At 45.6% G+C, this 25,873-nt stretch overlaps 2 protein-coding genes across 2 annotated transcripts in view; one reads left to right on the top strand and one right to left on the bottom strand.

Annotated features, from left to right (window-relative positions):
- The window catches only part of LOC130476926 (stimulated by retinoic acid gene 6 protein-like), a 55,016-nt gene extending 31,750 nt beyond the window's left edge, over nt 1–23,266 (bottom strand). Inside the window, exons 1-3 of the mRNA XM_056848938.1 lie at nt 23,241–23,266; nt 2,327–2,405; nt 998–1,098 (exon numbers count right to left, since the gene is read on the bottom strand). Coding sequence (XP_056704916.1) covers nt 998–1,098; nt 2,327–2,405; nt 23,241–23,266 — 206 coding nt within the window. The remainder of the gene's footprint in view (nt 1–997; nt 1,099–2,326; nt 2,406–23,240) is intronic.
- The window catches only part of LOC130476925 (perilipin-3-like), a 40,622-nt gene continuing 38,013 nt past the window's right edge, over nt 23,265–25,873 (top strand). Inside the window, exon 1 of the mRNA XM_056848937.1 lies at nt 23,265–23,435. Coding sequence (XP_056704915.1) covers nt 23,265–23,435 — 171 coding nt within the window. The remainder of the gene's footprint in view (nt 23,436–25,873) is intronic.

Raw genomic sequence — 25,873 nt, 5'->3', positions numbered from 1 at the left:
CAACCCCCTGCACAATGAAGGAAATTCACAACTACCTCCCACACACACACCCAGTGACCCCTACTCCATGCCCAGAAGATGGCCAAGATGCCCTCCCTCTCATGAACTGTCTAAGGTCATAGAATCACCATTGCTGACAGATGGCCATCTAGCCTCTGCTTAAAAACCTCCAGGGAAGGAGCACTCACCACCTCCTGAGGAAGCCTGTTCTACTGAGGAACCGCTCTAACTGCTAGAAAGTTCTTCCTAATGTCTAGATGGAAACTCTTCTGATTTAATTTTAACCGGTTGGTTCTGGTCCGACCTTCTGGGACAACAGAAAACAAGGAAGACCACTGAGGAAGTGCATAACCCGCATGACCAAATGCCCTGGGGATTTCATAGAGCAGCTAACAATATCACTCCTGTGAAATGGCTTGGGGAAGTGGTGCGTAGCAGATTTAAGGGGGGAGCCACTCAAATAATTCCCCACCCTCAACACACTCTTACGTCCATGCTGCACCAGGCAAAAAAAAACACAGCAAATACTGTACAGATTAGGCAGACGCTGAACCCTGACTTCACTGGCTCTAGCCTCTTGCACTCAGGCAGAGTTCCTGAGAAGGGGACCTCTGAGGCAGCGGGCGTGAAGGTGTATGCAGGTGTGCCACAGCTGAGCATCCTAGAGCAGTGCCACTTTGCCCAAGAAGCTACTGTTCTCTAAAACCGCCACCTGCTGCTCTCTAAAACCATTCTTGCCCCCAATAACCACATTCAGCTCCTCCTCAGAGGTTCCTCTTTTCCTGCTGCTGCAGCAAGAGGTTGATCAAGCAAGACGGGGAAAGCCAGCGACTGGGGTCTTTCTGCCTGAGACGGTCTAAGGGACGCAGCCATCGTGTCTGCAAGCCTAGAGAAGACCTGAAGAAAGGATGAGCTGTTTTCACACATTAAAGACCCCTTGCTAGATTGGTCTTTTGGAGAACGGGCTTAAAGGAACCGCGCGGACTCCTCGACTCACATCACAACCCCTCCACGTCCGTAGAGTCTGTTCAGTTTTCCATCAATGCTCCACCTTCTCAATCGCTTTTCAAGGCAGGCCAGCACTAGAATGATGATGACCTACAGATCAGGAGAAAAGCCATGGAGGTTAGCGCAGGCAGCAATGGATTTTCAGAAACCAACGCAGGATAATGGGCACCAGATCCAAAACAGTATTTTTTAAAAATCTGCAGAACCAATCAAATTTTCAGCGGCCAATTCGAAGCCTTGCTGAGCAAAAGCCCCACCTCCCTCTCCCACTTTCTAAAAACACTTGGCGGGAGCCATGAAAGGTGTTGATGGGCCCCATGGAGCCCACGGGCACCGTGTTAGGAACCCCTGGATTAGAGTGTTGGACTAGGATCTGGGAGACCCAGGTTCTAATCCCTACTCTCCCATGAAAGCTGACTGGGTGACCTTGGACCAGTCACATATGTGCAGCCTAATCCACCTCACAGGGTTGTTGTGAGGATAAAATGGAGAAGAACAGAATGATGTAAGCCCACTTTGGGTCCCCAAAGAATAAATAAATACATACCTACATACCTACATACCTACATACCTACATACCTACATACATACATACATACATACATACATACATACATACATAAAATGGAGCAAGGGATATCCCAAGCACAGTGACTGCAGCTTATGAATTTTCAAGTAAACAAACCAGGGAGATAACAGAGAGAAGATACACATCAGTGGCAACCTCACATTTCTCGCAAACACCCATCAAATTTGCAACTTCTGCCTTACCTCCAATGCAGTTCATATATCAAGTGGGGAGGGGCTATGGCTCAGTGGCAGAGCATCTGCTTGGCATGCAGAAGGTCCCAGGTTCAATCCCCAGCATCTCCAGTTAAAGGAACCAGGTTAGTAGGTGATGCGAAAGACCTTTCTCTGCCTGAGACCCTGGAGAGCCGCTGCCGGTCTGAGTAGACAATACTGGCTTTGATGGACCAAGGGTCTGACTCAGTATAAGGCAGCTTCATGTGTTCAAGTGCAGGAGTGCATGCACTGACTGGAATCCAGCCACACAGTTCCTCCAATGGAAAGGCATTTCCGCTTGCAGAAACAAGACGGCGATTTCCTGCTCACTCCCCACTCCAGACCCTCATTTTGCTCCTTTCCGGAGGGCCCCCTGAACCCCAGAAACCAAATCTCGCCAGAAGGCTCCACAGGCAGCACCAAAAGGGGGAAGCAGGAAAAGTGATCCCCCCAGAGGTCCGTGAAAAGTAGGATCCATGCCTCCCATCCCAAAACCACAAGCAGTCAACCATTGTTGGGGGGTTAATCTACTTACTGATGGAACAAGCGAGTAATGCAGATAGTGCTCCATGTCTATTAAACTTTCACACGTGAGGTTTGCATCAGGGTCCTCCCTGCTCAGGAAACACAGATAACAGAGTCAGAAACATATACAGACTTCAATAGTCCCCCCCCAAAAAAAAAAGTATTACCAAAAGCCTCTTCTTATGCACCACCACCTCTGCTGAAAACACTAGGAGCAGTATTTCCCAGACGTCTGATAGCTGAAGACCAGGGCACGGGCCACTGCTCAGTGGTAGAGCACCTGTGTGAGGGTCTGTATGCCTTTGCCTTGGGTAAGGCCTTTGCCTTGTATGGTTTCCCCCCCCCCCCCTGGCTTTCACAGACTCCCTTCCACCGGCCATGGCCTTGGAAGGCAGATAGTACTAACAAGCTCCCTGAGGTCTTTGATGTTTTGTACCATGCACAGTTATCACTTCCCATAATATACGCTTGACATCTGCTTCCCTGTAGGGGTTATAATGCTGTCTTTGTGAATCTCTAAGCACTTGCAACTTTACCAGTGTAAGGCCTATACTACCTGAAGCTTCCAATAAAGATCCTTGTTTCTGCATGACAGTCTGAGCAAGTGATTTTATGGAGTTTGCACAGGGAGGTTGGGAACCCTCACAACCTGCTTGGTAGAGCATCTGCTTGGCATGCAGAAGGTCCCAGGTTAAATTCCCAGCATCTCCAGTTAAAGGGACTAGGCAAGTAAGGTGATGCGAAGGACCTCTGCCTGAGACCCTGGAGAGCTGCTGCCAGTCTGAATAGACAATACTGACTTTGATGGACCAAGGGTCTGATTCAGTATAAGGCAGATTCATGAGTTTATGTAACGCAATAGGGATATCTGTGAATGGGCCACCCAGAATTGTCAGCCAGCTGGAAAGGGTGGGGTTGATTGAAGCAGAAGCACTAGTGAGAGTTTTAAGCCTCTCCTCTGTTTTACAGTAAGTGGAGTCCTGCTAGGTCAGACCAGTAACCCATCTAGTCCAGCATCCTGTTTCACACAGCGGTCAACCAGGGGAGGGTCAACAGACAGGGCACAGGGGCTTACCCTGGTGTTGCCTACTCCCACTGGGATTGAGAGGTTGGCTGCTTCTGAATGTGGAACACCAGGTCTTCTATGCATGGCTGTTTCACTTGCCGTCACCCCACTGATGACTTTGTTAGGATTACGCGTGCCATTACGATTGTCAGAGGTAGCCGAGCTCTCCCCTTGCATTTGTTTTCCTGTGCTTTGAGGGACTTGTTTTATCTCGAATTTGAAAACGCGGGCAAAATGCGGGGAAATGCAGGGGGAGAACGAGGCGACCTTTGATCGTCAAAAACAGCATGCACAATCCAAAGACCCAAAGTCATTGGAGGGGTGATGGTGAGTGAAACAGCCATGCATAAAAGACCCTAGATTTGAGTCCAGTAGCACCTTGAGTCCAGTAGCACCTCATGGACTGCCAAAAAAAACAAATCAGTGGGTTATAGATCAAATCAAGCCTGAACTGACCCTAGAAGCTAAAATGACTAAACTGAGGCTATCGTATTTTGGTCACGTCATGAGACGACAAGAGTCACTGGAAAAGACAGTCATGCTAGGAAAAGTTGAGGGCAGCAGCAAAAGAGGAAGACCCAACAAGAGATGGATTGACTCAATAAAGGAAGCCACAGCCTTCAGTTTGCAAGATCTGAGCAAGGCTGTGAAAGATAGGACATTTTGGAAGACTTTCATTCAAAGGGTCGCCATGAGTCGGAAGCGACTTGACGGCACTTAACACACACACAACACAGCACCTCAGAGATGAACAAGATTTTTGAAATATAACCCTTTGAGCCTGGAGAGGTCCATTGTTCTGAATAACAGGGATATGTGGTTCTTATCTCACTACAGATGCTAATTTTCTGCCCCTAAGCATTCCTACTCTGCTCTAATCAAATTGATTACAATGAGCATTGTACCTCTGTATCCTGAGTTTCTCCTTAGCAACACTCCTTCCACCTTCTGGCTGGGATATAAGGAGATCTCCATTCCAACTTGCATCTGACTAAGGGAGCTTTGACTCTCAAAAGCTTATACCCCCAAAAAATCTTGTTGGTCTCTATGGCATTACTTGACTCGAATCTAGCAGCTCTACTGCAGACCCTCTGCAACCATCTCAATGAGGAGATTCTCTTTAGTCTCTCTTTAGTTTTCCTGATCTAAATGCCACCCCTGAAGCTACTGAAGTTGGGGGGGGGGGGAGACTACAGGCACCTGTACTTTTCCCTTGGGTAGGATTATCAGCAATTTCTGGGGAGCAATAGGTATCAGGAAATTGCTCCTTTGGATCCTCTGCTAATCTGTTAGTCTTGTCAATAAAGCAGTACACCAGGTTATTACCAAACCATTCCTTTAAAGAAAGGGGTTCTGCCCTTTTCCCCATTTGCCTCTACAACCATTTTAGTGGTAGTGAACAAACTTAAAGCTAGTTCCAGATCTGCAAGATCCACACTTTCAGGTAACCAAGAAGTATTATTTTAGGTTTAAGAGGTATGTTGGTAACATAGCATTTCACTAACAAACTAGACCCAGTTCTCCAAAACATCTGTATGTCTTAGAGCATGTTCAAAAGATATGAAATATCAGTAAATGATTAACCAACTCCCCAACATTTATCCTGAAATGAAATGTATATGAGTGCTATTATGTGGGGAGTCAGGTACCACTGTAAAAGTACTTTATAAACAAATTTCTTTAAGACTAGTTCAAATCAATCTAGGGCTAATGCTTTCCCAGATCCCAGATCTAACTCTATTACTCCATACTAATATTAAACTGTAACTCCATTTCTCATTTTTAAATGTAATTTGCAGGGCTATTATCCATAGTTATTAATAATAAATATATTTATTTGGCCTTAAGTGTTTGGAGCAGTGATCAATAATTCAGAGGATGGTTTCATTCTCAGCCCATCATATTTCCTCATCAACGTATTTACCATATGTCTGATCTGGAGAAAAAAATGAAAGAGCAGGTTCCCCCCCCCCCATTTTTTGGATGTTTTCATCCCATTCTAACATACACCTTTAAATATTTATTTCCTTCTTACAGCCTTCTAGGGCACATTGGTACCCTTTGGAGAGTGGCTGTGGATCAGTGGAAGAGAAGAAAAATAAGAGTTGGTTTTTATATGCTTACTTTCTCTACCACTTAGGGGAAAATCAAACCGGCTTACAATCACCTTTCCCTCCCCACAACAGACACCCTGTGAGGTGGGTGGGGCTGAGAGAATGTGACTAGCCCAAGGCCACCCAGCAGGCTTCATGGGTAGGAGTGGGGAAACCAACCCAGTTCACCAGATTAGCATCCGCTGCTCATGTGGAGAAGTGGGGAATTGAACCCAGTTCTCCAGATCAGACTCCACTTCTCAAAACCACCACTCTTAACCACTACACCACACTTAACCACTCTTAACCACTACACCACGAGCCTCTGCTTTGCATGCAGAAGGTCCCAGGTTCAATCCCCGTGATCTCGTTAAAAGCACCAGGCAGTAGGTGATATGAAAGACCTCTGCCTGAGACCCTGGAGAGCCGCTGCCAGTCAGGACAGACAAAACTGGTCTTGATGCACCAATGGTCTGATTCAGTATAAGACTTGTGTGTTCACACGCTTCAGGAACTATTAGCCTAGAATGGCATGAGCAACTTGCAGGGACCAGGACATGGGCTCAGAGGGAAAGCATTAGAAAGCTCATGGGTCAGGTGGCATAGGCTGCTGGCACGGGGCCGAGTACAAGCAGCTGTTTGAGCCCCAATAACACAAAACACTCTGGGCTGGAGCCCTGTGTTGGAAAGTACTGAGCCAGAAACAACACAAGAGACACATTGCTGTGCCACTAGAACCTCTAATTTTCTTTGCTCTTCTTTGAAGAAGCACCATCAAACTCAATCCAGAATTAAGGAAATAGAACACAAGGTTCCAGGGAAGGAGATCCTTTAAGGATTTCCATTCCTCAGCCAGGGGGCAGTCTCTGGGATACAGAAGGGGACTGAAATCCTGGGACAGTCTTGGACTGGAGCACATTGTCAGCTGCTTGGGAACTGTCCCAGGTACTGCAGAGCTGATCTCAAATCTCGCTTTTGCCCCTTGCTCCAGGACTTCTTTTGGCTCTTCGTTTAATATGGGATGCTGTCCTGCCTACCAAGCAGGCTACTTGGTCCAGCAACTGAATCACTTGTTGGGGTGAGTTAGCCCTATCTTCCCCACATACTTCTTGGTCAATGCCATTAGGACTGAGCCTAGAGGTTAGGAGATAAATGAATGAAGTGTCCCTCCCCAGACAGCACTTCCTCAGGAGGTGGTGAGCTCTCCTTCCCTGGAGGTTTTTAAGCAGAGGCTAGAGGGCCATGAAGAGCCCCGTGGCGCTGAGTGTTAAGCTGCAGTACTGCAGTCAAAAGCTCTGCTCACGACCTGAGTTCAATCCCGACGGAAGTCGGTTTCAGGTAGCCGGCTCAAGGTTGACTCAGCCTTCCATCCTTCCAAGGTCGATCAAATGAGTACCCAGTTTGCTGGGGGTAAAGGGAAGATGACTGGGGAAGGCACTGGCAAACCACCCCGTAAAACAAAGTCTGCCTTGGAAACGTCGGGATGTGACTTCACCCCATGGGTCAGGAATGACCCGGTGCTTGCACAGGGGACCTTTACCTTTTTACCTAGAGGGCCATCTGTCAGCACCGCTGATTCTATGACCTTAGGCCGAGTTGTTTTCTATTGCCCCAGCAGGTCAGACCAGAACCAACGGGTTGAAATCAAATCAAAAGAGTTTCCGTCTAGACATTAGGAAGAATTTTCTAACAGTTAGAGCGGTTCCACAATGGAACAGGCTTCCTCGGGAGGTGGTAGACTCTCCTTCCCTGGAGGTTTTTAAGCAGAGGCTAGATGGCCATCTGTCAGCAATGCTGATTCTATACCTTAAGCGGATGATGAGAGGGAGGGCATCTTTCTCTGGACTCTGGAGAATGTGGGTGGCGTGGATTTCTTTCAGATCCATGCCACCCACCTTCTCTTGAGTCTGGAGAAGGCCAGTTGCTTGGATCTGAAAGATCCAATTTTGGGGGGTTTGGGTATTTTTCAGGTTTGGGTTTATTAACCAAACCTGAAAAATACCAGAAAAAATTGGTGCACATCCCTATCATATGATGGCCTGGGCTAGCCTGATCCAGCATGGCCTTTCTTACGTTCTTCTGTTCAGGTAGTTGTGAGTTTCCTGCATTGTGCAGGGGGTTGGACTAGATGACCCTGGTGATCCCTTCCAACTCTATGATTCTAGATGGCTGTGTAATACCATCAAGCATCTCAGTGTAAGAGCCAGACTTGCGAGAAGAGGAAAGGAGCATGGAGAAGGCAGACAGCATAGCAGCAGAGACCCACCTCTTCCATGTCCAAAAACTAGATCACATGTTTAGCCCCACTCTATGACCTCAACACTGGCAGGGCTCACCACCAACGTATTTCTACATATACCAGTGCAGCTTCAAGGTATGCCAAAACTTTCTCATCATCCTAAACCCTTTCTAAACAGGACATAGGCTGGGGTTGCAAGTTACATGCAGCTAAATGTGCATTTAACGTAACAGGCACTTATAGGCCTTAGTCTAAGCACTGAGAAGATAGTGAGGAGGAGAAGGAGAGTTGGTTTTTATTTGCCGACTTTCTCTACCACTTAAGGAAGAATCAAACCGGCTTACAGTTACCTTCCCTTCCCCATAACAGACACCCTGTGAGGTACGTGGGGTGGAGAGAGCTGTGACAAGCCCAAGGTCACCCAACTAGCTTCATGTGGAGGAGTGGGGAAACAAATCCAGTTCACCAGATTAGCCTCTGCTGCTCATGTGGAGGAGTGGGGAATCAAACCCAGTTCTCCAGATTAGAGTCCACCGCTCCAAACCCCTGCTGTTAACCACTACACTGGTTCTCTGCTTGAGAATACCACGCTGGTATTCTGCTTGAGCAGAATACAAGGTTGCTATGTTCCTGCTGAGAGTGGGAGATACTCCCCCGTGAGCCATTCTCACCACTGCTCAGCTGAGCGGCAGGGGGGGAAATGGGGGGGAGCTATCACTGGCATCCTGACACTCTGATGTAGGCTGACCATACGTACCGTTTTGAACAGGACAGTCCCGTTTTTGTCACATTTCCTGGCCGTCCCGTCTTTTTCATTAAAAAGTCCACTTTGTCCCGTTTTAAATAAGCCAAGCCAGTTTTGTTGCCTTCCCTGCACAGCGCAGCTTTATTTTACAATTGGAAAGAAAAGGCACAACTTTCCAGTTATGGGTGGAAGCAAAACGTCACATGCCCCATCAATTAACACGTTCCCACCCACTGTGCTGTTGCAAGCCTCTGAAGCGACAGGCACGCGCCAAAGAAAGGCACGAGGCTTGCCTTCCCCTCCCTCCCGGCCACCTCCGTACCATCACGGGTTGTTTCTGAGCGTAGGTGGAAGCAAGGAGGTGAGGCCGGCACCCGGGGAAATATAGAGTGGGAGGGAAGATCTCATTTAACCTCCATTTGACCCCAGGCCCCTTTTCCAAAGCAGCAGCCAGGTAAGATGCAGCTGCTGCTTCTTTTTGTCAAAAGAAGTAAAGGGGTTAAGTAATTGTCCTTTAAAATTGCGAAAATGGAAGCCTTGTGTCCGCTGCAAGAGGTGACGGCTCACTTGGTTTCCGAGAGGGGACGAAGGCTTCAGCTCGTTTTTCAGAATGGTTAGCTGTCTCTGAAAAAGGGAGGGAATTATGTGCTGCAAAAACTCCAGGCCGCTTTTATTAAATCGTGTTCTATTGATGTGAGTTGGAATTGGGGGGTGCGTGCCGCCGGGGAGGTTCTGAAAATACACCCACTTGCAACAAGACATAGGAATTTTGTGTTTGCATGGGAGCCCTGTACATACATTACAGTGAATTTTTGTATATCTTCCATGCCCCTAAATCTTTTTGAAAGAAACAACCTGTGCATGATTTCATTGCAAAAAAAAATAATAATAATAACACCAGGACCCAACAGTATCTGCAGAAATGTCCCCAGTTTTATTTAAAATGTGGGGTTTGAATTGCACATTCAGCAGATGTGTTAAATGTGAGATGTAGTAAAATGAATGACAGGCTAGCCCATTAGAAACAATGGGAGAGGCTGCACAGCCCATTGAAAATACTGGGAGCCTGGATTGCCAATTGGCTTGCATGGGCTCCATTGAAATACATTACAGCACAAAAAGAGTTGCAAAGAAAATGTGGAATGGATTTTCCAGGAAGGGTCTCTAAGCCCAGATACACTACTCTGGGACTGGAATGACAGCCCATGGGACTAGCACAAGTGTTCTGGGACTGGAATGACGGCCCCTGGGACTAGCAGAAGTGTTGACTGCCCCAGGGGTGGAATACATGGGACACAAAATGCCTTGGCTACACCTGCTGTTTTAGTTGTGGTTTTCTACATTAAGGTGCCTAATTCTGCTGTAGTTGAACATTCAGAATACAGTTGATCATGTTCCGTGTTTTGCTTCAAATTCCTTATTGCACATAAGAAGAACATAAGAAAAGCCATGTTGGATCAGACCAAGGCCCATCAAGTCCAGTAGTCTGTTCACACAGCGGCCAACAGGGTGCCTCTAGGAAACCCACAAACAAGACGACTGCAGCAGCATTATCTTGCCTGTGTTCCAATGCACCTAATGTAATAGGCATGCTCATCTGATCCTGGATAGAATAGGTATGCATCATGACCAGTTTCCATTTTAACTAGTAGCCATGAACACCCCTCTCCCCCATGAAAATGTCCACTCCCCTCTTAAAGCCTTCCAAGTTGGCAGCCATCACCACATCCTGGGGCAGGGAGTTCCACAATTTAACTGCATTGTGTGAAGAAATACTTCCTTTTATCAGTTTTGAATCTCTCACCCTCCAGCTTCAGCAGATGACCCCACTTCCTAGTATTATGAGAGAGGGAGAAAAGCTTCTCCCTGTCCACTCTCCCTGTTCCATGCATAATTTCATAGACCTCTATCCTGTCTCCCCTTAACCGTCTTCTGTACCAGAGGACTGGAGAATGGCCAATGTAACACCCATTTATAAAAAAGGTTCCAGGGGGGACCCAGGAAATTACAGGCTAGTTAGCTTAACGTCTGTTCCAGGTAAATTGATGGAAAGCATTATTAAAGATAAAATTGTCAAGCATATAGAAGGGCAAGGTCTGCTGAGCAAAACCCAACATGGCTTCTGTAAAGGTAGGTCCTGTCTCACTAACCTATTAAAGTTTTTTGAAAGTGTCAATAAGCATGTGGACAGGAATGAGCCTGTGGACATTGTGTATTTGGATTTCCAAAAGGCTTTTGACAAAGTCCCCCAACAAAGACTACTAAGAAAACTTCATAGTATGGGATAAGAGGACAAGTTCTTTTATGGATTGAGAGCCGGTGCTTTTCAACCTGTTCATCAATGACCTGGAGTTGGGGTTGAGCAGTGAAGTAGCCAAGTTTGCAGATGACACCAAATTATGTAGGGTGGTTAAAACAAAACTGGACTGTGAAGAGCTCCAAAAGGATCTCTACAGACTGGAAGAATGGGCATTAAAATGGCAAATGAGATTCAATATAAGCAAGTGTAAAGTTATGTGACAGACCAAGAAAGGGATCTTGGGATGGTACTGTATAGCTTGATGAAGATATCAACCCAGTGTGCGGCTGCTGTAAAAAAGGCAAATTCCATGCTGGCCATAATTAGATGAGGAATACAGAATAAAACTGCTGCTATCATACTGCCCTTGTACAAATCTATGGTGAGACCACGCTTGGAATACTGTGTACAGTTCTGGTCACTGCACCTAAAAAAGGATATTACAGAGCTTGAGAAGGTGCAGAAAAGAACAACCAAAATGATTAGGTGACTAGAGCAACTGCCCTATGAGGTGTGGTTAAAATGCTTAGGGCTGTTTACCTTGGAAAGAAGGTGGCTGCATAGTTAAATTGTGGAACTCCCTTCCCCAAAATGTGGTGATGGCTGTCAGCTTGGAAGGCTTTAAGAGGGGAGTGGACATGTTCATGGAGGAGAGGACTATCCATGGCTTTTCTACCAGTCATGATGCATACCTATTCTCTCCAGGATCAGAGGAGCATGCGTATTATCTTAGGTGCTGTGGAACACAGGCAGGATGTTCCTGCTGCAGTCATCTTGTTTGGGGGCTTCCTGGGGGCACTTGGTTGTACACTGTGTGAACAGACTGCTGGAGTTGATGGGCCTTGGTCTGATCCAGCAGGGCTTTTCTTATGTTCTTATGTCTTCTTTCCAAGCTAAACAGCCCTAAGCGTTTTAACTGCTTCTTTTTCAAGCTCCACAATATCCTTTCTTAGGTGTGGTGACCAGAACTGTACATAGTATTGCAAGAGTGGTCTCACCACAGATTTGTACAAGGGCAGTATGAGATCAGCAGTCCATTAATATTTACCATGTTGCTGTACAATTATATAAAATTAAATATTTTTATTTATTAGAGTGGATATTTCCTATATTTTCCTATTGCACATTATTTTTCTGAATATGGCATCCATGTACTCTTCTTCCTATTGATGTATAGTTGGAACATATTGAGAAAACATGGCCCCAGGAGCATAAAAAATATTTTTATTTAAGCTCTTGGTTTGAGAAATATAGTGATTAGCTAAAACTACTAAAATATAGTGAAATGTGGTATGTACTATAAAATAAACAGTATTATTTTTAAATTTCTCAATTTGATTTTAGCCAGTCCCCCTCTACGTCTACCTATTTTTTTGTATGGGTTCTGTCACTGAAGAAGCTCAATATGTTTGTGTAATAAAACTTTTGTTAATCATCTTGCTTTTTCACGATTACAGAATATTACATAACCCCTGTCCCGTTTTTGCCATCCCAATGTCCCGCTTTTGTCTCAGGGAAATATGGTCAGCCTACTCTGATGTCACTTCTGGTCATGCCGGAAATGATGTCAGCGCGTTGCCATCGTTATGTCACCGGTGAGGGTGCCCCCTAGTGGTGAGTCCCTCGCTGGTCGCCAGGCTTGTATTGGCAACCCTACCAGAACTGCTGAAAGAAACACTAACATAGCAACTGGGGATTCACAATGGAGGGGTTTTTTACAGACTACCAGGCACCAAGCTTTCTCAGCATGGCCTGGTGACAGCTCAAAGCACCTGGCAGAGGTCCAGGACAGGCGAGAAATGTCTGCTCTCTTAAAATAGAGAGAACCCAAGACCCCACCCCACCCCACCCACCCACCCCCGTGAACAGGCCCTCTTCTATTGCTGAGTCAGCTGCGTTCCAGCAGGTCAGTGAGAATGTTGTTCTAAGATTACCGGAAGACCCTGAGCAGCGCCTCATCCAGTGTGGAATTCCTCCCAACAATGCAGTTAAGAGAGGTGAAGACCCAGGGAAAGAAAAGCAAACAGAAAAATTTAAGGGTGGGGCAGAAACAAGTTTATTTCCAAAGGCCTCTTTAAAACAAAACTTCTCATGGGAAAACTGGAAACTTGGAAGAACGCAGGGGGATAAAAGCTCCTACACAACATTTTTTTCTCTTTTGTGAATAAGTGAAATGCTTCTTAAGACAAGGTTTTGACCAATCAAAATGTGTAGCATGGAAATTTTTACATACAGCATTAGAGTGTGGTAAGTCATGAGTACATGGCAGGTATAAACAACATTTTCAAGGAGGAGGAGGAGGAGGAAGAGTTGGTTTTTATATGCTGACTTTCTCTACCACTTAAGGGAAACTCAAACCAGCTTACAATCACCTTCCCTTCCCCTCCCCACAACAGACACCTTGTGAGGTGGACAGATCTTTTGGTTAAATGTGACTAGTTTTGTGCACAATTAGTAGGCTATAACGTGTTTGATCATACAAAATGGGATCGTTCACTGGTCACGGTGGGATAAAACTTAATGATACCCAAATACGTTGCTAGTCATATTGTGAATGTATGAGACTGGCTCTCTCTGAATAATCCATGGCCAAGTGCCTTTCAATGAATAATCCCTGGGCACGTGCCACCCAGCGAAGTCTGAACTTTCTCCACCCTAAGGAGCCGTCTTCCAACTTACAAGGCTCTTCGACCTGTTGAAGGCAGCTCTTACGCTGGAAGAAAATGTCGAACTTTGCTGAGAGGAGCAATAAGACAAAGGCCACTGTTATGCTTTTCATTTTCAACTTTTTTCCCTCCTTACCTCTCAGATAACAAAAGCTAAGGTATATTTCCTAAAGTAGCAAAGAGTACATCAATTTTCAGCTCTCTCTCACTCACTGGGTTAACTTGCAATTTTGCTCCTAGAAAACTAAAGCATTTATACTTTTAAATTCCATACATATGCCAAGTTGTTCAGTGTTTTATGCTAAGTCATTCATATATCATGGTTTCTATGTTGATAAGGCAATAAAATAAGTTCAAATATTGCATATATTTTCTTCCTGGAAAAAGACCCCAGAAAAAAGGTGTTTTTTTAATGGCTTCAAAATTCCCAGAAATTTTAGATAATTATAGACTCTGGACATAAGGGTCTTATGCCCACCCCAATTTGGTAGCATAAACCTGAAACACAAAACTACAACCTGCTTTGGGGGGCCCTACTGAGGCCCCGAGCTGGGACCCTGGACTTCTGTCTCAAGTCCAGCCATGACAGCATCAATAACTTGTCCCTGCTTGTCATAATCAAGTTCCTGGTCCTTATGAGCGGTTCTTGGGAGATGAAGCACGCGCTGCCCACCATGGTTTTGAGGGCCAGCGTCTGTCCTTCTCCTAGGTGGAATCATAAGCCCAGAGACTGGACCCAGACTGAGGCCCACCCCTGACAACATCTTCCGGTCGATGTCATACAGACATCAGAGCCAAACGCCGCAAGGTGCAAAGGAAAACAGGGCTTACAGACCAGTCATCAACGGGCAGAAGAGGGACCTTCATATTTGTCAACGCAGAGGCAACTGCAAAAGCTAAATGGGCAAAAATGTTCCACTCCGCACTTAAGAACATAAGAAAGGCCATGCTGGATCAGACCAAGGCCCATCAAGTCTAGCGGTCTGTTCACACAGAGGCCAACCAGGTTCTTCTAGGAAGCCCACAACAAGACGACTGCAGCAGCACTATCCTGCCTGTGTTCCTCAGCACCCAAGATAATAGGCATGCTCCTCTGATCCTGGAGAGAATGGGTATGCACTATAAGAATATAAGAAACGCCCTGCTGGATCAGACCAAGGCCCCAATCTGTTCACACAGAGGCCAACCAGGTGCCTCTAGGAAGCCCACAAACAACTGCAGCAGCATTATCCTGCCTGCACCTAATAGGCATGCTCCTCTGATCCTGGAGAGAAGAGGTATGCATCATGACTAGTATCCATTTTTACTAGTAGCCATGAATACCCCTCTCCTCCATGAACATGTCCACTCCCCTCTTAAAGCCTTCCAAGTTGGCAACCCTATGGCAAAATACTCTCATTAAGTCCCTCCCCTGCCCAAATTCTGCTCTCCCCAGGTTCCACCCATAAATATCTAGGAATGTCCCAATCTGGGGCTGGCAACTCTACAGATCCCCTGGAATTACAGCTGATCTCCAGACTACAGAGATCAATTTCCCCAGGAGAAAATGGCTGCTTTGGAGGGTGGGCCCTATGGCATTATACTCTCCTGAAGTCCGTCCCCTGCCCGAATCCTGCCCTTCCCAGGTTCCACCCATAAATCTTTAAAATTTCCTAGTCTGGAGCTAGGTCACTTGGTCTCTCTTGAATACTATAACGCGTGAATTGGCAGAAGTGCAAGTGATATGCGCTCTCCCTTCCCCACCAGATGGAAATAGCAAATCAGGGATCACACAAGCAATGTTTGCTAACTCTAGGTGATGCCTGTAATGTCATGCTTGAGCCCACACAAGGTACAACCCAGAAACAGGTGACAGCAAAGATAAGATAATGTGTGGGGCTCAGACTTGTCGCTTGCTTCTTCCCGCTGGTGTGACTTCGTTTATTTTCAGATACCTACTGCCTTGGCAGGATCTTCGCCTCTCAGACAACATTCAGACTTCCTGCATGAACAACAAGCCATCTCAAGCCAGGGTGCTTTTGTTCCCATGACAAGCTGCCAATTCAGAATAAACTCTGAGCTCCTTGGAATCCAAGTCTGCAGAATGTATCTAAAAACCAGTTCAAAACAAACTGCATTGTTCCTGGTTTGTTGTTTGAACTCACAAAGTCTCCATGGAGACCATCCTAAATGTGGTGGATGAATCTTTACAGAGAATTTGTGTACCTCTAGGTTCTAGCGAATGGGCTGTTTTGGTGCTTGTTCAAAATATTTTCAACAACAAACCCCTCACGAATATTCCCCTGCCAATCTGTTGAAGTTAATGGGCTCAGAAGAGTGTGATTCCGGTTAGGGTTGCATTGTTAAGTTGCAACTCTGGACTGCTATGTGAAGAGGCAAAGATGAAGAAAGCATGAAGCTGGCTGGCCAGATGGGGCACAGGAACAACCCATGCCCTGAAAACAACCCAGCAGAAAGCCAAGCTGAGCGGCCCCTGTGATTCATGAGCCAACACTGCAGGGGCCAAACTCAGCTCACACTCAAGCTGGCCGAAAGCACCAAGCATGGGCGTCAACCCACCCATTGCCTACTCCTGAACTTTCACCAATCAGTGGTGGTGTAGGAGAAGGCAACTGAGGAGCTGACATCCGTTCATGTTCCTACGGAAGGATCCCAGCCAAGGGCTCCCACAGCAACTGTGGTTTGGCTCCTTGCTCCTGCCCACCAGTGGGACCTCCAGGGCAATAACCAACCAGGAACAGAGGGGAAATGGCACTAAACCATTTATGGAGAGCATGCGTGGTGTAATGGTTAAGAGCAATGGTCTTTAATCTGGAGAACCAGGTTTGATTCCCCGCTCTTCCACATTAAGCCAGCTGGGTGACCTTGGGCTAGGTACAGCTTTCTTAGAGCTCTTTCAGCCCCACCTACCTCACAGGGTGCCTGTTGTGGGAAGAGGAAGGTGATAGTAAACCGGTTTGATTCTCCCTTAGGTGGTAGAGAAAGTCAGCATATAAAAACCAACTCTTCTTCTTCTTCTAAATACGGGTGGGAAGGTCTGGAAACCCACACCTTCCTGTCCACGTGGAGGGCAAACTCATGTGCAATTGTTCAAGAAAGATCAGAGCGAAACAGGTTTGGGAAACACCAGGGCAAACCAGGAGAAACTATGGAAGGAGAACAATTGAAGTACAATGTCATGTGGATGCTCTTGCTTCAGTCTGAGAGGCTGGGTGGAGCAAATTCTCCATGTGGAAGCAACGAAGAACCCAGAAAGGTGTGTCAGAAGAAAATATTTAAATAGCTCCAACTGGCAAGGGGAGCCCATTCCAGCCTTGTATGACCACATTTCCAATATTTGGATTCATCTGTTGCCCCCTCCTCTCTGAGATATGGAACACTGATAGGGTGTTACAGCAATCCATATTTGCTGTAACAACATCTGCCACATATTGGGCGCCAAAGTTGGAATCAGAGAAATTAACAGCGTGTTAGAATGCTTTAATTTTTGTAATTAAATGTTTGTGTATGTTTAACCATGTTGGAAGCCGCCCTGAGCCCAGCCTGGCCGGCGGAAGGTGAGGTACAAATAAGAAGACGATGACTTGTTTTTTATATGCCGGCTTTCTCTACCACTTAAGGAAGAATCCAACTGGCTTACAATCACCTTCCCTTCCCTACAACAAACACCCTGTGGGGTAGGTGGGGCTGAGAGAGTGTTACTAGCCCGAGGTCACCCAGCTGGCTTCATGTGAATAGGGGTGGGGAAACGAATCCAGTTCACCAGATTAGCCTCCGCCGCTCATGTGGAGGAGTGGGGAATCAACCCCGTTCTCCAGATCAGAGTCCACCGCTCCAAACCACCGCTCTTAACCACTACACCACGCTGGCTCTGATAATAAAAGTTTATTATCATTATTAGATACTGACTTGTCTCCACTGATACCTGCTCGTGGAGGGGACTCATGAAGCTAAACTTTCCAGCTTCCCCTCCCTTCTTAAGCCTACTCAAAGCCCTCAAATTTTGTTCTGGGTAGTCCCTAGACCCTCTAGAACAACGCAGGAGGTCAAGAGGGGTTCTGCATTGGGAGGCAGAAGCAGAAATTGCTGCCCCATATTCTGTACACAGCAGTGTACTTAACTATTCAAAGATGCATTATTAGATAAAAGTCATTAATTGATAATCAAAAGATATATGGGGGAAAATACACCAGCTAATCAGAAAGGCTATGTGGATTTCTTCAGATATTGAGAAAGTTTCAAGTTTTTTTTCACTACAGCAAGATGGTAATAGCAGACGTCTATAAATGAATGGTTTAATAAAACCTGTTGTACTGCTTTATTGATAAGACTTAACATATTATCAGAGAACCCAAAGGTGCAATTTTTTAAAAAGGTAAATTAAATACACACTGGATACTGTTCATTACATTCTGGCAGGTGAAATTAAGTGACAAGATTTACCCGTCCGTCCTTCATGATTCATTGCAGATTATTATTTTCCTTGTGTATGAGTTTTTGTTGTTTATACAGATATGTACATTTTTTACTTTTCTCTGTGGGTATGTAATAATAAGCAATTTTTTTATTTTTTTTACAAAATTAAAGGCTGACGGGACAGTCCAGATAAATGAAATCCATACAATACAGTTTTGGGGAAAAGGAATCCACCTGATTTGTTTTGCCTCCATTCAAAACTACAAAGTTGTCAGAAGCGCAAAAGGAAACCGCCAAATTTCTTTTATGAGTCTCCTGTTGCATAACATACACAGATGTCCGCAAGCAGGAATGATTGGCATGCTACTCACTTAGCACGATTGTCTTTAAAAGCTGACTTTCAAAACATTTGTTAGCTTCATTTCCTTTAATATTGTACTTTATTTTGTAACAGTATGATGAGAGCCCCACATTCTAGGATAAAACCCAAGTGGGGAAAAAGCTGCTTAGCGAATTGTTCACATTTATAGAAATGTTACTTGACATGGTTAAAAATTATAAATGCATTACAGGGTTTTTTAAATAGTTAATTCCATTGTTCCACAGTCACTGTTAACGCATTTGATTTTGTAATTGCCGTAAATATCAACCCTGCAGATTACTACAGTATTTTGGTGGGGTTGTTTTTCTAATGGTCAGCACACTGTAGTGATTTGAGTATCAGAGAAGGGTCTGGAAGACCCAAGTTCGAATCCCCACACACAAAGTTTGTTGGGTGACCATGTCCCCGTCACACACTCTGAGCCTTGCCTGCCTCACAGGGTTACTGTGAAGATAAAATGGAGAAGGGAAGAATGTTGTAAGACACTTTGGGTCCCCAGCAGGAAGGAAATGGGGTATAAATGAAGTAAAAACATTAATAAATATTTAAAACTACACAACCAACATTTAATCAGTCAAATGGTCAAATCTTTTTTGACGAGTCCAATGGTGCGCCCAAGTAGATACTAGGAATGAATTTAGGGGACATTAGAGCTCACCCAGCATTGGGAGCCAGGGTGGTGTAGTGGTTAAGAGTGGTGGTTTGGAACGGTGGACTCTGATCTGGAGAACCGGGTTTGATTCCCCACTCCTCCACATTAAGCCAGCTGGGTGACCTCGGGCTAGTCACACTCTCTCCGCCCCACCTACCTCACAGGGTATCTGTTGTGGGGAGGGGAAGGTGATTGCAAGCCGGTTTGATTCTTCCTTAAGTGGTAGAGAAAGTCAGCATATAAAAACCAACTCCTCCTCTTCACTAGCTTGTAGATGAGGCAGCTGCTTTAGCCAAGGCCAAAGGTAGAGGTGTTATTTCATTAACATAGTAAATTGCCCACCCTAACGAAATAATTTCCACCATTTTCTGTACATGCGATGTCTGAAGAAGTAAGTTATAAGTGTAATGGGACAACGTATGTATAAGGTGAGGAACAGATGATGTATGCAATGACTGACAGCTATGCGAGTATATAGCCTTATGCTTAACTAAAAATAGTTGCTTCTGCTTTCGGACCAGAGCCTGTTACTCAGCTGAATAATAAAACTTTAAACCTTCTCCCGCTTGGTGTACTTATCGGGCTGGGACACCAAGGGACAATCCTGTAGGTTTTAAAACTGTCTTCGGCCAACATTCTCCAAACTCTTCTTACGCAATTAGACTGACAGTTCCCCAAAATCTCAATTTAGAGGTTTATCCAGTAATCTGCATAGCTAAGCCAGTGACATCTGCTGAACGGCTCAGAAGCCGCCTGTGGTTCTTTTGACATACCAGGCGTGGCTCTTCCGAGCACCATTCCCCAATGTGGCACCCACCCCATGTTTCAGAGAGTGGGTAAGGCCTTGCTCAGTAGGGTTGTGGATGGCAGGTGGATTCCACTTTGAAACAGCCACTACTGGAAGAATAGGCGTGAGCCTTCCTGAAGTGCAGGCCTCATACCAAGGATCGATGTAAACCTTTGGTTGATGGTGGCTACCTGTGAACCACAGTATGAACACACTGGGCTAACCTATTGGCTATAGGGGGCTGCATCGGTTTTGAGAGCCAGCGTGGTGTGGTGGTTAAGAGCAGGGGTTTGGAGCGGTGGGCTCTAATCTGGAGAACTGGGTTTGATTCCTCACTCCCCCACATGAGCGGCAGACACTAATCTGGTAAACTGGGTTGGTTTCCCCACTCCTACACATGAAGCCAGCTGGGTGACCTTGGCTAGTCACAGCTCTCTTAGAGCTCTCTCAGCCTCACCTACTTCACAGGGGGGGTGTTGTGGGGAGGGGAAGGGGTGATTGTAAGCTGATTTGATTCTTCCTTAAGTGGTAAAGTAAGTCAGCATATAAAAAACCCAACTTCTTCTTCTCTAGGAGAGGAAATTGTGCATTTTTATTTTTAAGTGTATTTGAGAAAATGAAATGGAAAAAAACTCAGCATATTTGGGTGTGTTTTCAAGAGTAATCCTAAGGAGTTCTGCTCAAAGGAAAGTCCCATGTAATTCAACAGACTTTGAACACATGAACACACGAAGCTGCCTTATACTGAATCAGACTCTTGGTCCATCAAAGTTAGTATTGTCTACCCAGACCAGCAGTGGCTCTCCAGGGTCTCAGGCGGAGGTCACGTCCCTTCATATCACTTACTTGCCTAGCCCATTAACTAGAGATGCCAGGGATTGAACCTGGGACCTTCTGTATGCCAAGCAGATGCTCTACCACTGAGCCACAGCCCCTCCCCAAAGAAAGTATTTTTAAGATTGCAGCCTTTGTGAAATAACAGAGGAAGACAATCCAAAATGTGTGTTAATGATTATCCGCATAAGCTGTGTTCACTAACTCAGAATTCAGGCATGTGAATGATGCATTTTAGGCACAATTTTCAGGCTTTGGACAGAAAGTAATGAGTATTGTGAAAAAAGTGTTGCATGTTACAAGCATTCACAAATACTACAGTTCTTCTTAACACGCTTGGGGAATCACCAATGTTTTTATTTTCAAGGTCAGCGCTCCTACATAAACTACTAGAGGTTGTATCAGTTTAGCTGGATTGTTTTCTAGTGTAGTCAGAAAACACCAGGAAGTAGAGGCATTGCAAAAAGAGTTCACAATGTTGGACAAAAACATTTCTTTGGTGTTTTGATAAGATACCACAGGACTTGGGCGGGGTGCCTCCTCATCTGTTGGAGACTGATCAAAGAATGGCACGGGTGAATTGGCAGCATAATTCTGTTTCAATGTGCTAAATATAACTAAAATATTTGCAGGGGCAAAAACTGCACCTTACATGTGGAGGCTGTATGTAGACATTCACACCAACATAGAGAGGTCAGGAACTGAGACCATATGCACAATTTCGGAGCAGTCCCAATTCCCGCAAACAATGTGTTAAAAGTAATGTGTGTATGATAGTAAAATCCTAAGGAGTTACTCAGGGACAAAAACTTCACTTTATACATGGAGGCTGTAAGCAGACATTCACACCAACGTGGAGAGGTCAGGAACCGAAACCATAAGCAGAGTCCTACCCATATCATTACAAACGCCAAATCTGGAAAGACTCATCCCGGGTCTGGCGCATCACACAGGAGTTTGACCCTAAACCGTGAAGCGTTGGAATTCACGTGAACCTGCGCATGATAACAGCAACGTCCCCCCCGCCCCGTTTCCTGAGGCCAGCGCTACAAAGAAGCCGCAGCCCGCTGGCATCCGCCCGACCTGGGGCTGAAATCTCAGGGCGAAAACGCACAGGAGGTTTTGCCTTGGACTGGCCGCTCTCTGGATGCACATTTCTCCCAGCCAAATTCTCCAAAATAAAAAAATAAGCCCCCGTGCAGAGTTCTGAGAATTCAGAAGGGGGAAATGGGCACGATAGAGAGCGGCCAATCCAAGCCAAAACCTCCCAGGCATAAAAGGCCTGATAATCCGGATGGGGGAAATGTGCATCTAGAGAGCGGCCAATCCAAGGCAAGACCTCCCGGGCGTTTTCGCCCTCTCAGTCTCCAACTTGACTACAACTAAATGTTCAGATTTGCTTGATCTGGTTTCTTTATCCAGTCCTCAATCCATGATAATCCTGCCGCTTGGTGATAAAGCTTGATATTCGGTAATGCAAGTCCACCTCTTCTCTTTTCATCTTGCATTATTCTAAAATTAATTCTTGGTTTCTTCCCTGCCCAAACAAATTTATTAATTTGTCTCTGCCGCTCTTTTAACAACTTGTCCTCGATTTGTATTGGAAGCACTTGAAAAAGAAATATCAATCTTGGTAATAGGTTCATCTTAATGACTGCGATTCTCCCCATCCACGATAAACTGAGTTGTGTCCATCTTTTTAAATCTTGCTGTATTGTTTAGTCAGTATCTTGCTGACTAAACGGAGGCTGTCGTACTTTGGTCACATTAGGAGAAGACAACAGTCATTAGAAAAGACAGCCATGCTGGGAAAAGCTGAAGGCAGCAGGAAAAGGGGAAGACCCAGCAAGAGATGGAGGGACTCTATAAAGCACTGGTTCCCAACCAGGGGTCCGTGGACCCCCAGGGGTCCGCGAGAACTAAATTAAGGTCCGCAAAACAAAGTTATAAACCCATAATAAATTAATATTTTCAATTAAAAGTTCTCTATTATAAAAATATATATTCAAATATTATACTAAGTTTAATGTTTAACTAACAGTTATGATTAAAGTTTATTTTCAAATTCTCAGAATTTTTTTTTTGAACCTTGGGGTCCCTGCACCGAACAAAAGTCCTAGTAGTCCCTGGTCAAAAAAAGGTTGGGAACCACTGCTATAAAGGAAGCCACAGCCTACAATTTGCAAGATCTGAGCAAGGCTGTTAAAGAGAGGACCTTTTGGAGGACTTTCATTCATGTGTGTGTGAAGTGCCTTCAAGTCGCAGCCGACTTATGGCGACCCCTTTTTGGGGTTTTCAAGGCAAGAGGCTAACACAGGTGGTTTGCCAGTGCCTTCCTCTGCACAGCAACCCTGGACTTCCTTGGTGGCCTCCCATCCGAATACTAACCAGGGCTGACCCTGCTTAGCTTCTGAGATCTGACGAGATCAGGCTAGCCTGGGCCATCCAGGTCCGGGCACTTTCATTCATAGGGTCGCCATAAGTCGGAAGCGACCTGACGGCACTTCACGCGCAACAGGCCATTTGCGCACGGGAGGTTTCGCCTTGGAGTTGCCGCGCATCTCCCCCATCTCGAGTCTCAAAACTCTGCAAGGGGGCTGATGGTTGGGTTTTGAGAATGTGGACGGGGGGGGGGGGAGAGAAAAAACATGCATCTAAAGAGCGGCAAATGCAAGGCAAAGCCTCGCGCGCAACAGCTCGCCGGCCCCAAAACAAGCGCGCAAAGGCGCGGCCGCCCCGACTCACCCGGTCTGGTTCTGGGCGGCGTCCATGGCTGCTGCTTCTACTCCGACGCCGCCAGCATCTCTCCTCCCTCCCCGGGCCGGGACTCCCCCGGAGCGGCAGCGGCAGCTGCAGCTGCAAGGGGGCAGGCGCCAACGGGGCGGGCCTCCTCCGCCCTGTCTCCCCTGCCGCCTGGCTGCCAGGGGCGAGGCGCTTGGGGCTGGGCCCTGGCCGAGGCTTCAGGGGGCGAAAGCGCGCGCCAGCTTTGGCCTTGGCCCCTCCCGAAATGCACATTTCCCCCCCCCTCCGAATTCTCCAAACTCTGCATGGGGGGGGGGCTGAGTTTTTTTTTTTAATGAAATTTTTATTGTTTTCCCAACATTATTCATCGCATAGTTTAAAAATGACATCAACAAAAAAAAAATAGGTCGCATTGTTTAAAAAAAAAAATGATCGACAATAAAAAAGTTGTTGGCTTCCCCTACGCCTCCCTTCGCCTTGGGATGAATTGGTCACCTCCTTTGCACAAAATTCTAATCCTAATAGGATGGTTAATATTTATGGATCTCTTTGACATTTATATTTTTCAAGGGGGGGGGGAATTAATAGTTAATAATATCATCTAAAGGGTTCCCAACCTTTTTTTTTTGACCAGGGACCACTAGGACTTTTTTTGTTCGGTGCAGGGACCCCAAGGTTCAAAATAAAAATTCCGGGAATTTGAAAATAAACTTTAATCATAACTTAAAGACTAACAAAAAAATTTTCTGGTAGGGTATGAGCTTTCGTGAGCCACAGCTCACGAAAGCTCATACCCTACCAGAAAATATTTTTGTTAGTCTTTAAGGTGCTACTGGACTCTTGCCCCTTTTGACTACTGCAAACAGACTAACACGGCTACCCACTGTGATTTAATCATAACTGTTAGTTAAACATTAAACTTAGAATTATATTTGAATATATATATATTTTATAATAGAGAACTTTTAATTGAAAATATTAATTTATGGGTTTATAACTTTGTTTCGCGGACCTTAATTTAGTTCTCGCGGGCCCCTGGGGGTCCATGGACCCCTGGTTGGGAACCAGTGATCTAAAGGAAAGGGAAAAGAAGGGGAAAGAAATAAGAAAAAAAGAAAAGAAATAGTAAATCTCACTGGTAATAAATGGATTAGCGTAATAAAAAGCATTTGATTATGTCCATTAAAAATTAATTATTTTGTAAATCCTCCATTTCTCCCTAACACTCATTTAATACATTTTTTTTCTAGTAAATTGATATCATGTATAATTGTATTTCCATTATAACCAATCCTTTTTTGGGGGGGGGGGCTTAGTTTTGAGGATTTGGCTGAGGAAAATGTGCATTTGGAGAGCTCCAAGGCAAACCCTTCTCGCTGGCCTGCTGGAGGAGGGGGGCGAAAGAGGCCTGGCGCCTGGGGTGGGGAGGGGGGAATGGCGGGAAGGAGCTTATTAAAGGGGGGGCGAGGGAAAGCGGGAACCGGCGCCTGGGCAGCGGCGGCTGGCGAAGTTAAAATTAGCCACGGGTTTCCCTCAGAGGCCCTGAGAAGGGCAGCTGCGCCACGCCAGCTGGGCGCTGCGAGAAACGCTGGCAGCTCCCCACATCCGATTGCCAACCTCCAGGCAGGTGAGGCAAAAACACCAGCATGCGGCCTCAGCCGTTTAACACTCAAAAACTACTGTTGGAATAACTTCTCCTGATACGCCTGTATTATTGTATTAATTCCCAATGACAATAACACAATAGGAGGTAGTCAAAAAGGGCAAGAGTCCAGTAGCACCTTAAAGACTAACTCTTGCCCTTTTTGACTACTGCAAACAGACTAACACGGCTACCCACTGTGAACAGTAGGAGGTTGAGAGTTCAAAGCAGTTTGCTTATTAGGCCCAATATACACAGTGGGTGAGAATTGCCCCAAATGCGCAGGACAGTTCACGCACCAGAACAAAGGATCGCAACAACGTTTATAACTTCGTGTTACAAATATGCCATGTAGTGCGTAGAACCACAAAGACCCAATAATGGATACATTTGGATTAGCATAACCTATCTGTGTGGTTTTGAGGCGTGGATTTAGGGGGCTGCATGATCTGTAATGGAGAAACGAAACTTAACGTTCTTATCTGACACCCTTAAATCACTGCCTTGGGCCTCAATAGGGCGGCTAGCGGTACCAGGCCTGCAAGGATGATCTCACTGGCACCTGATTCATAATGGCTGCTAGTTTATGCTAACTCAGTGATCACACACCAAAGAATAATACTTGACCCCTTATACATGGGGTATTGCCATTATATATGTGTGCAGAATATGGTATTGTGCTAGATGCTAACCCTTATGCCCCGGGCTTAGCATCTTTATAAGTGTGAGTATGCGGACTGAGTATAAAAGCATACATTCCCAATAACAATGAAGATTATAGGCATTACACTACTTTCTGGTTATGAACTTAATCTGAAGCTTTCTAGGTGTAGACTTTCCTTGTAGATATTTTATGTATTGCCTATGTAACATTGTAGATAGTATGTTTTTTTTTTGCACGCTTCACTCTTGTCCAGTGCCGGATTTACGTATAAGCTAAACAAGCTATGCCCCCAAAAAATTTAAAGGAAAAAAAACCTGGATGTACATTTCC

This window comes from Euleptes europaea, chromosome 4 (genome assembly GCF_029931775.1).
Source record: "Euleptes europaea isolate rEulEur1 chromosome 4, rEulEur1.hap1, whole genome shotgun sequence".
Classification (NCBI taxonomy): Eukaryota; Metazoa; Chordata; class Lepidosauria; order Squamata; family Sphaerodactylidae; genus Euleptes; species Euleptes europaea.
The sequence above is the reverse complement of the archived record's forward strand: the minus strand, read 5'-3'. Positions and strand labels throughout refer to the sequence as shown.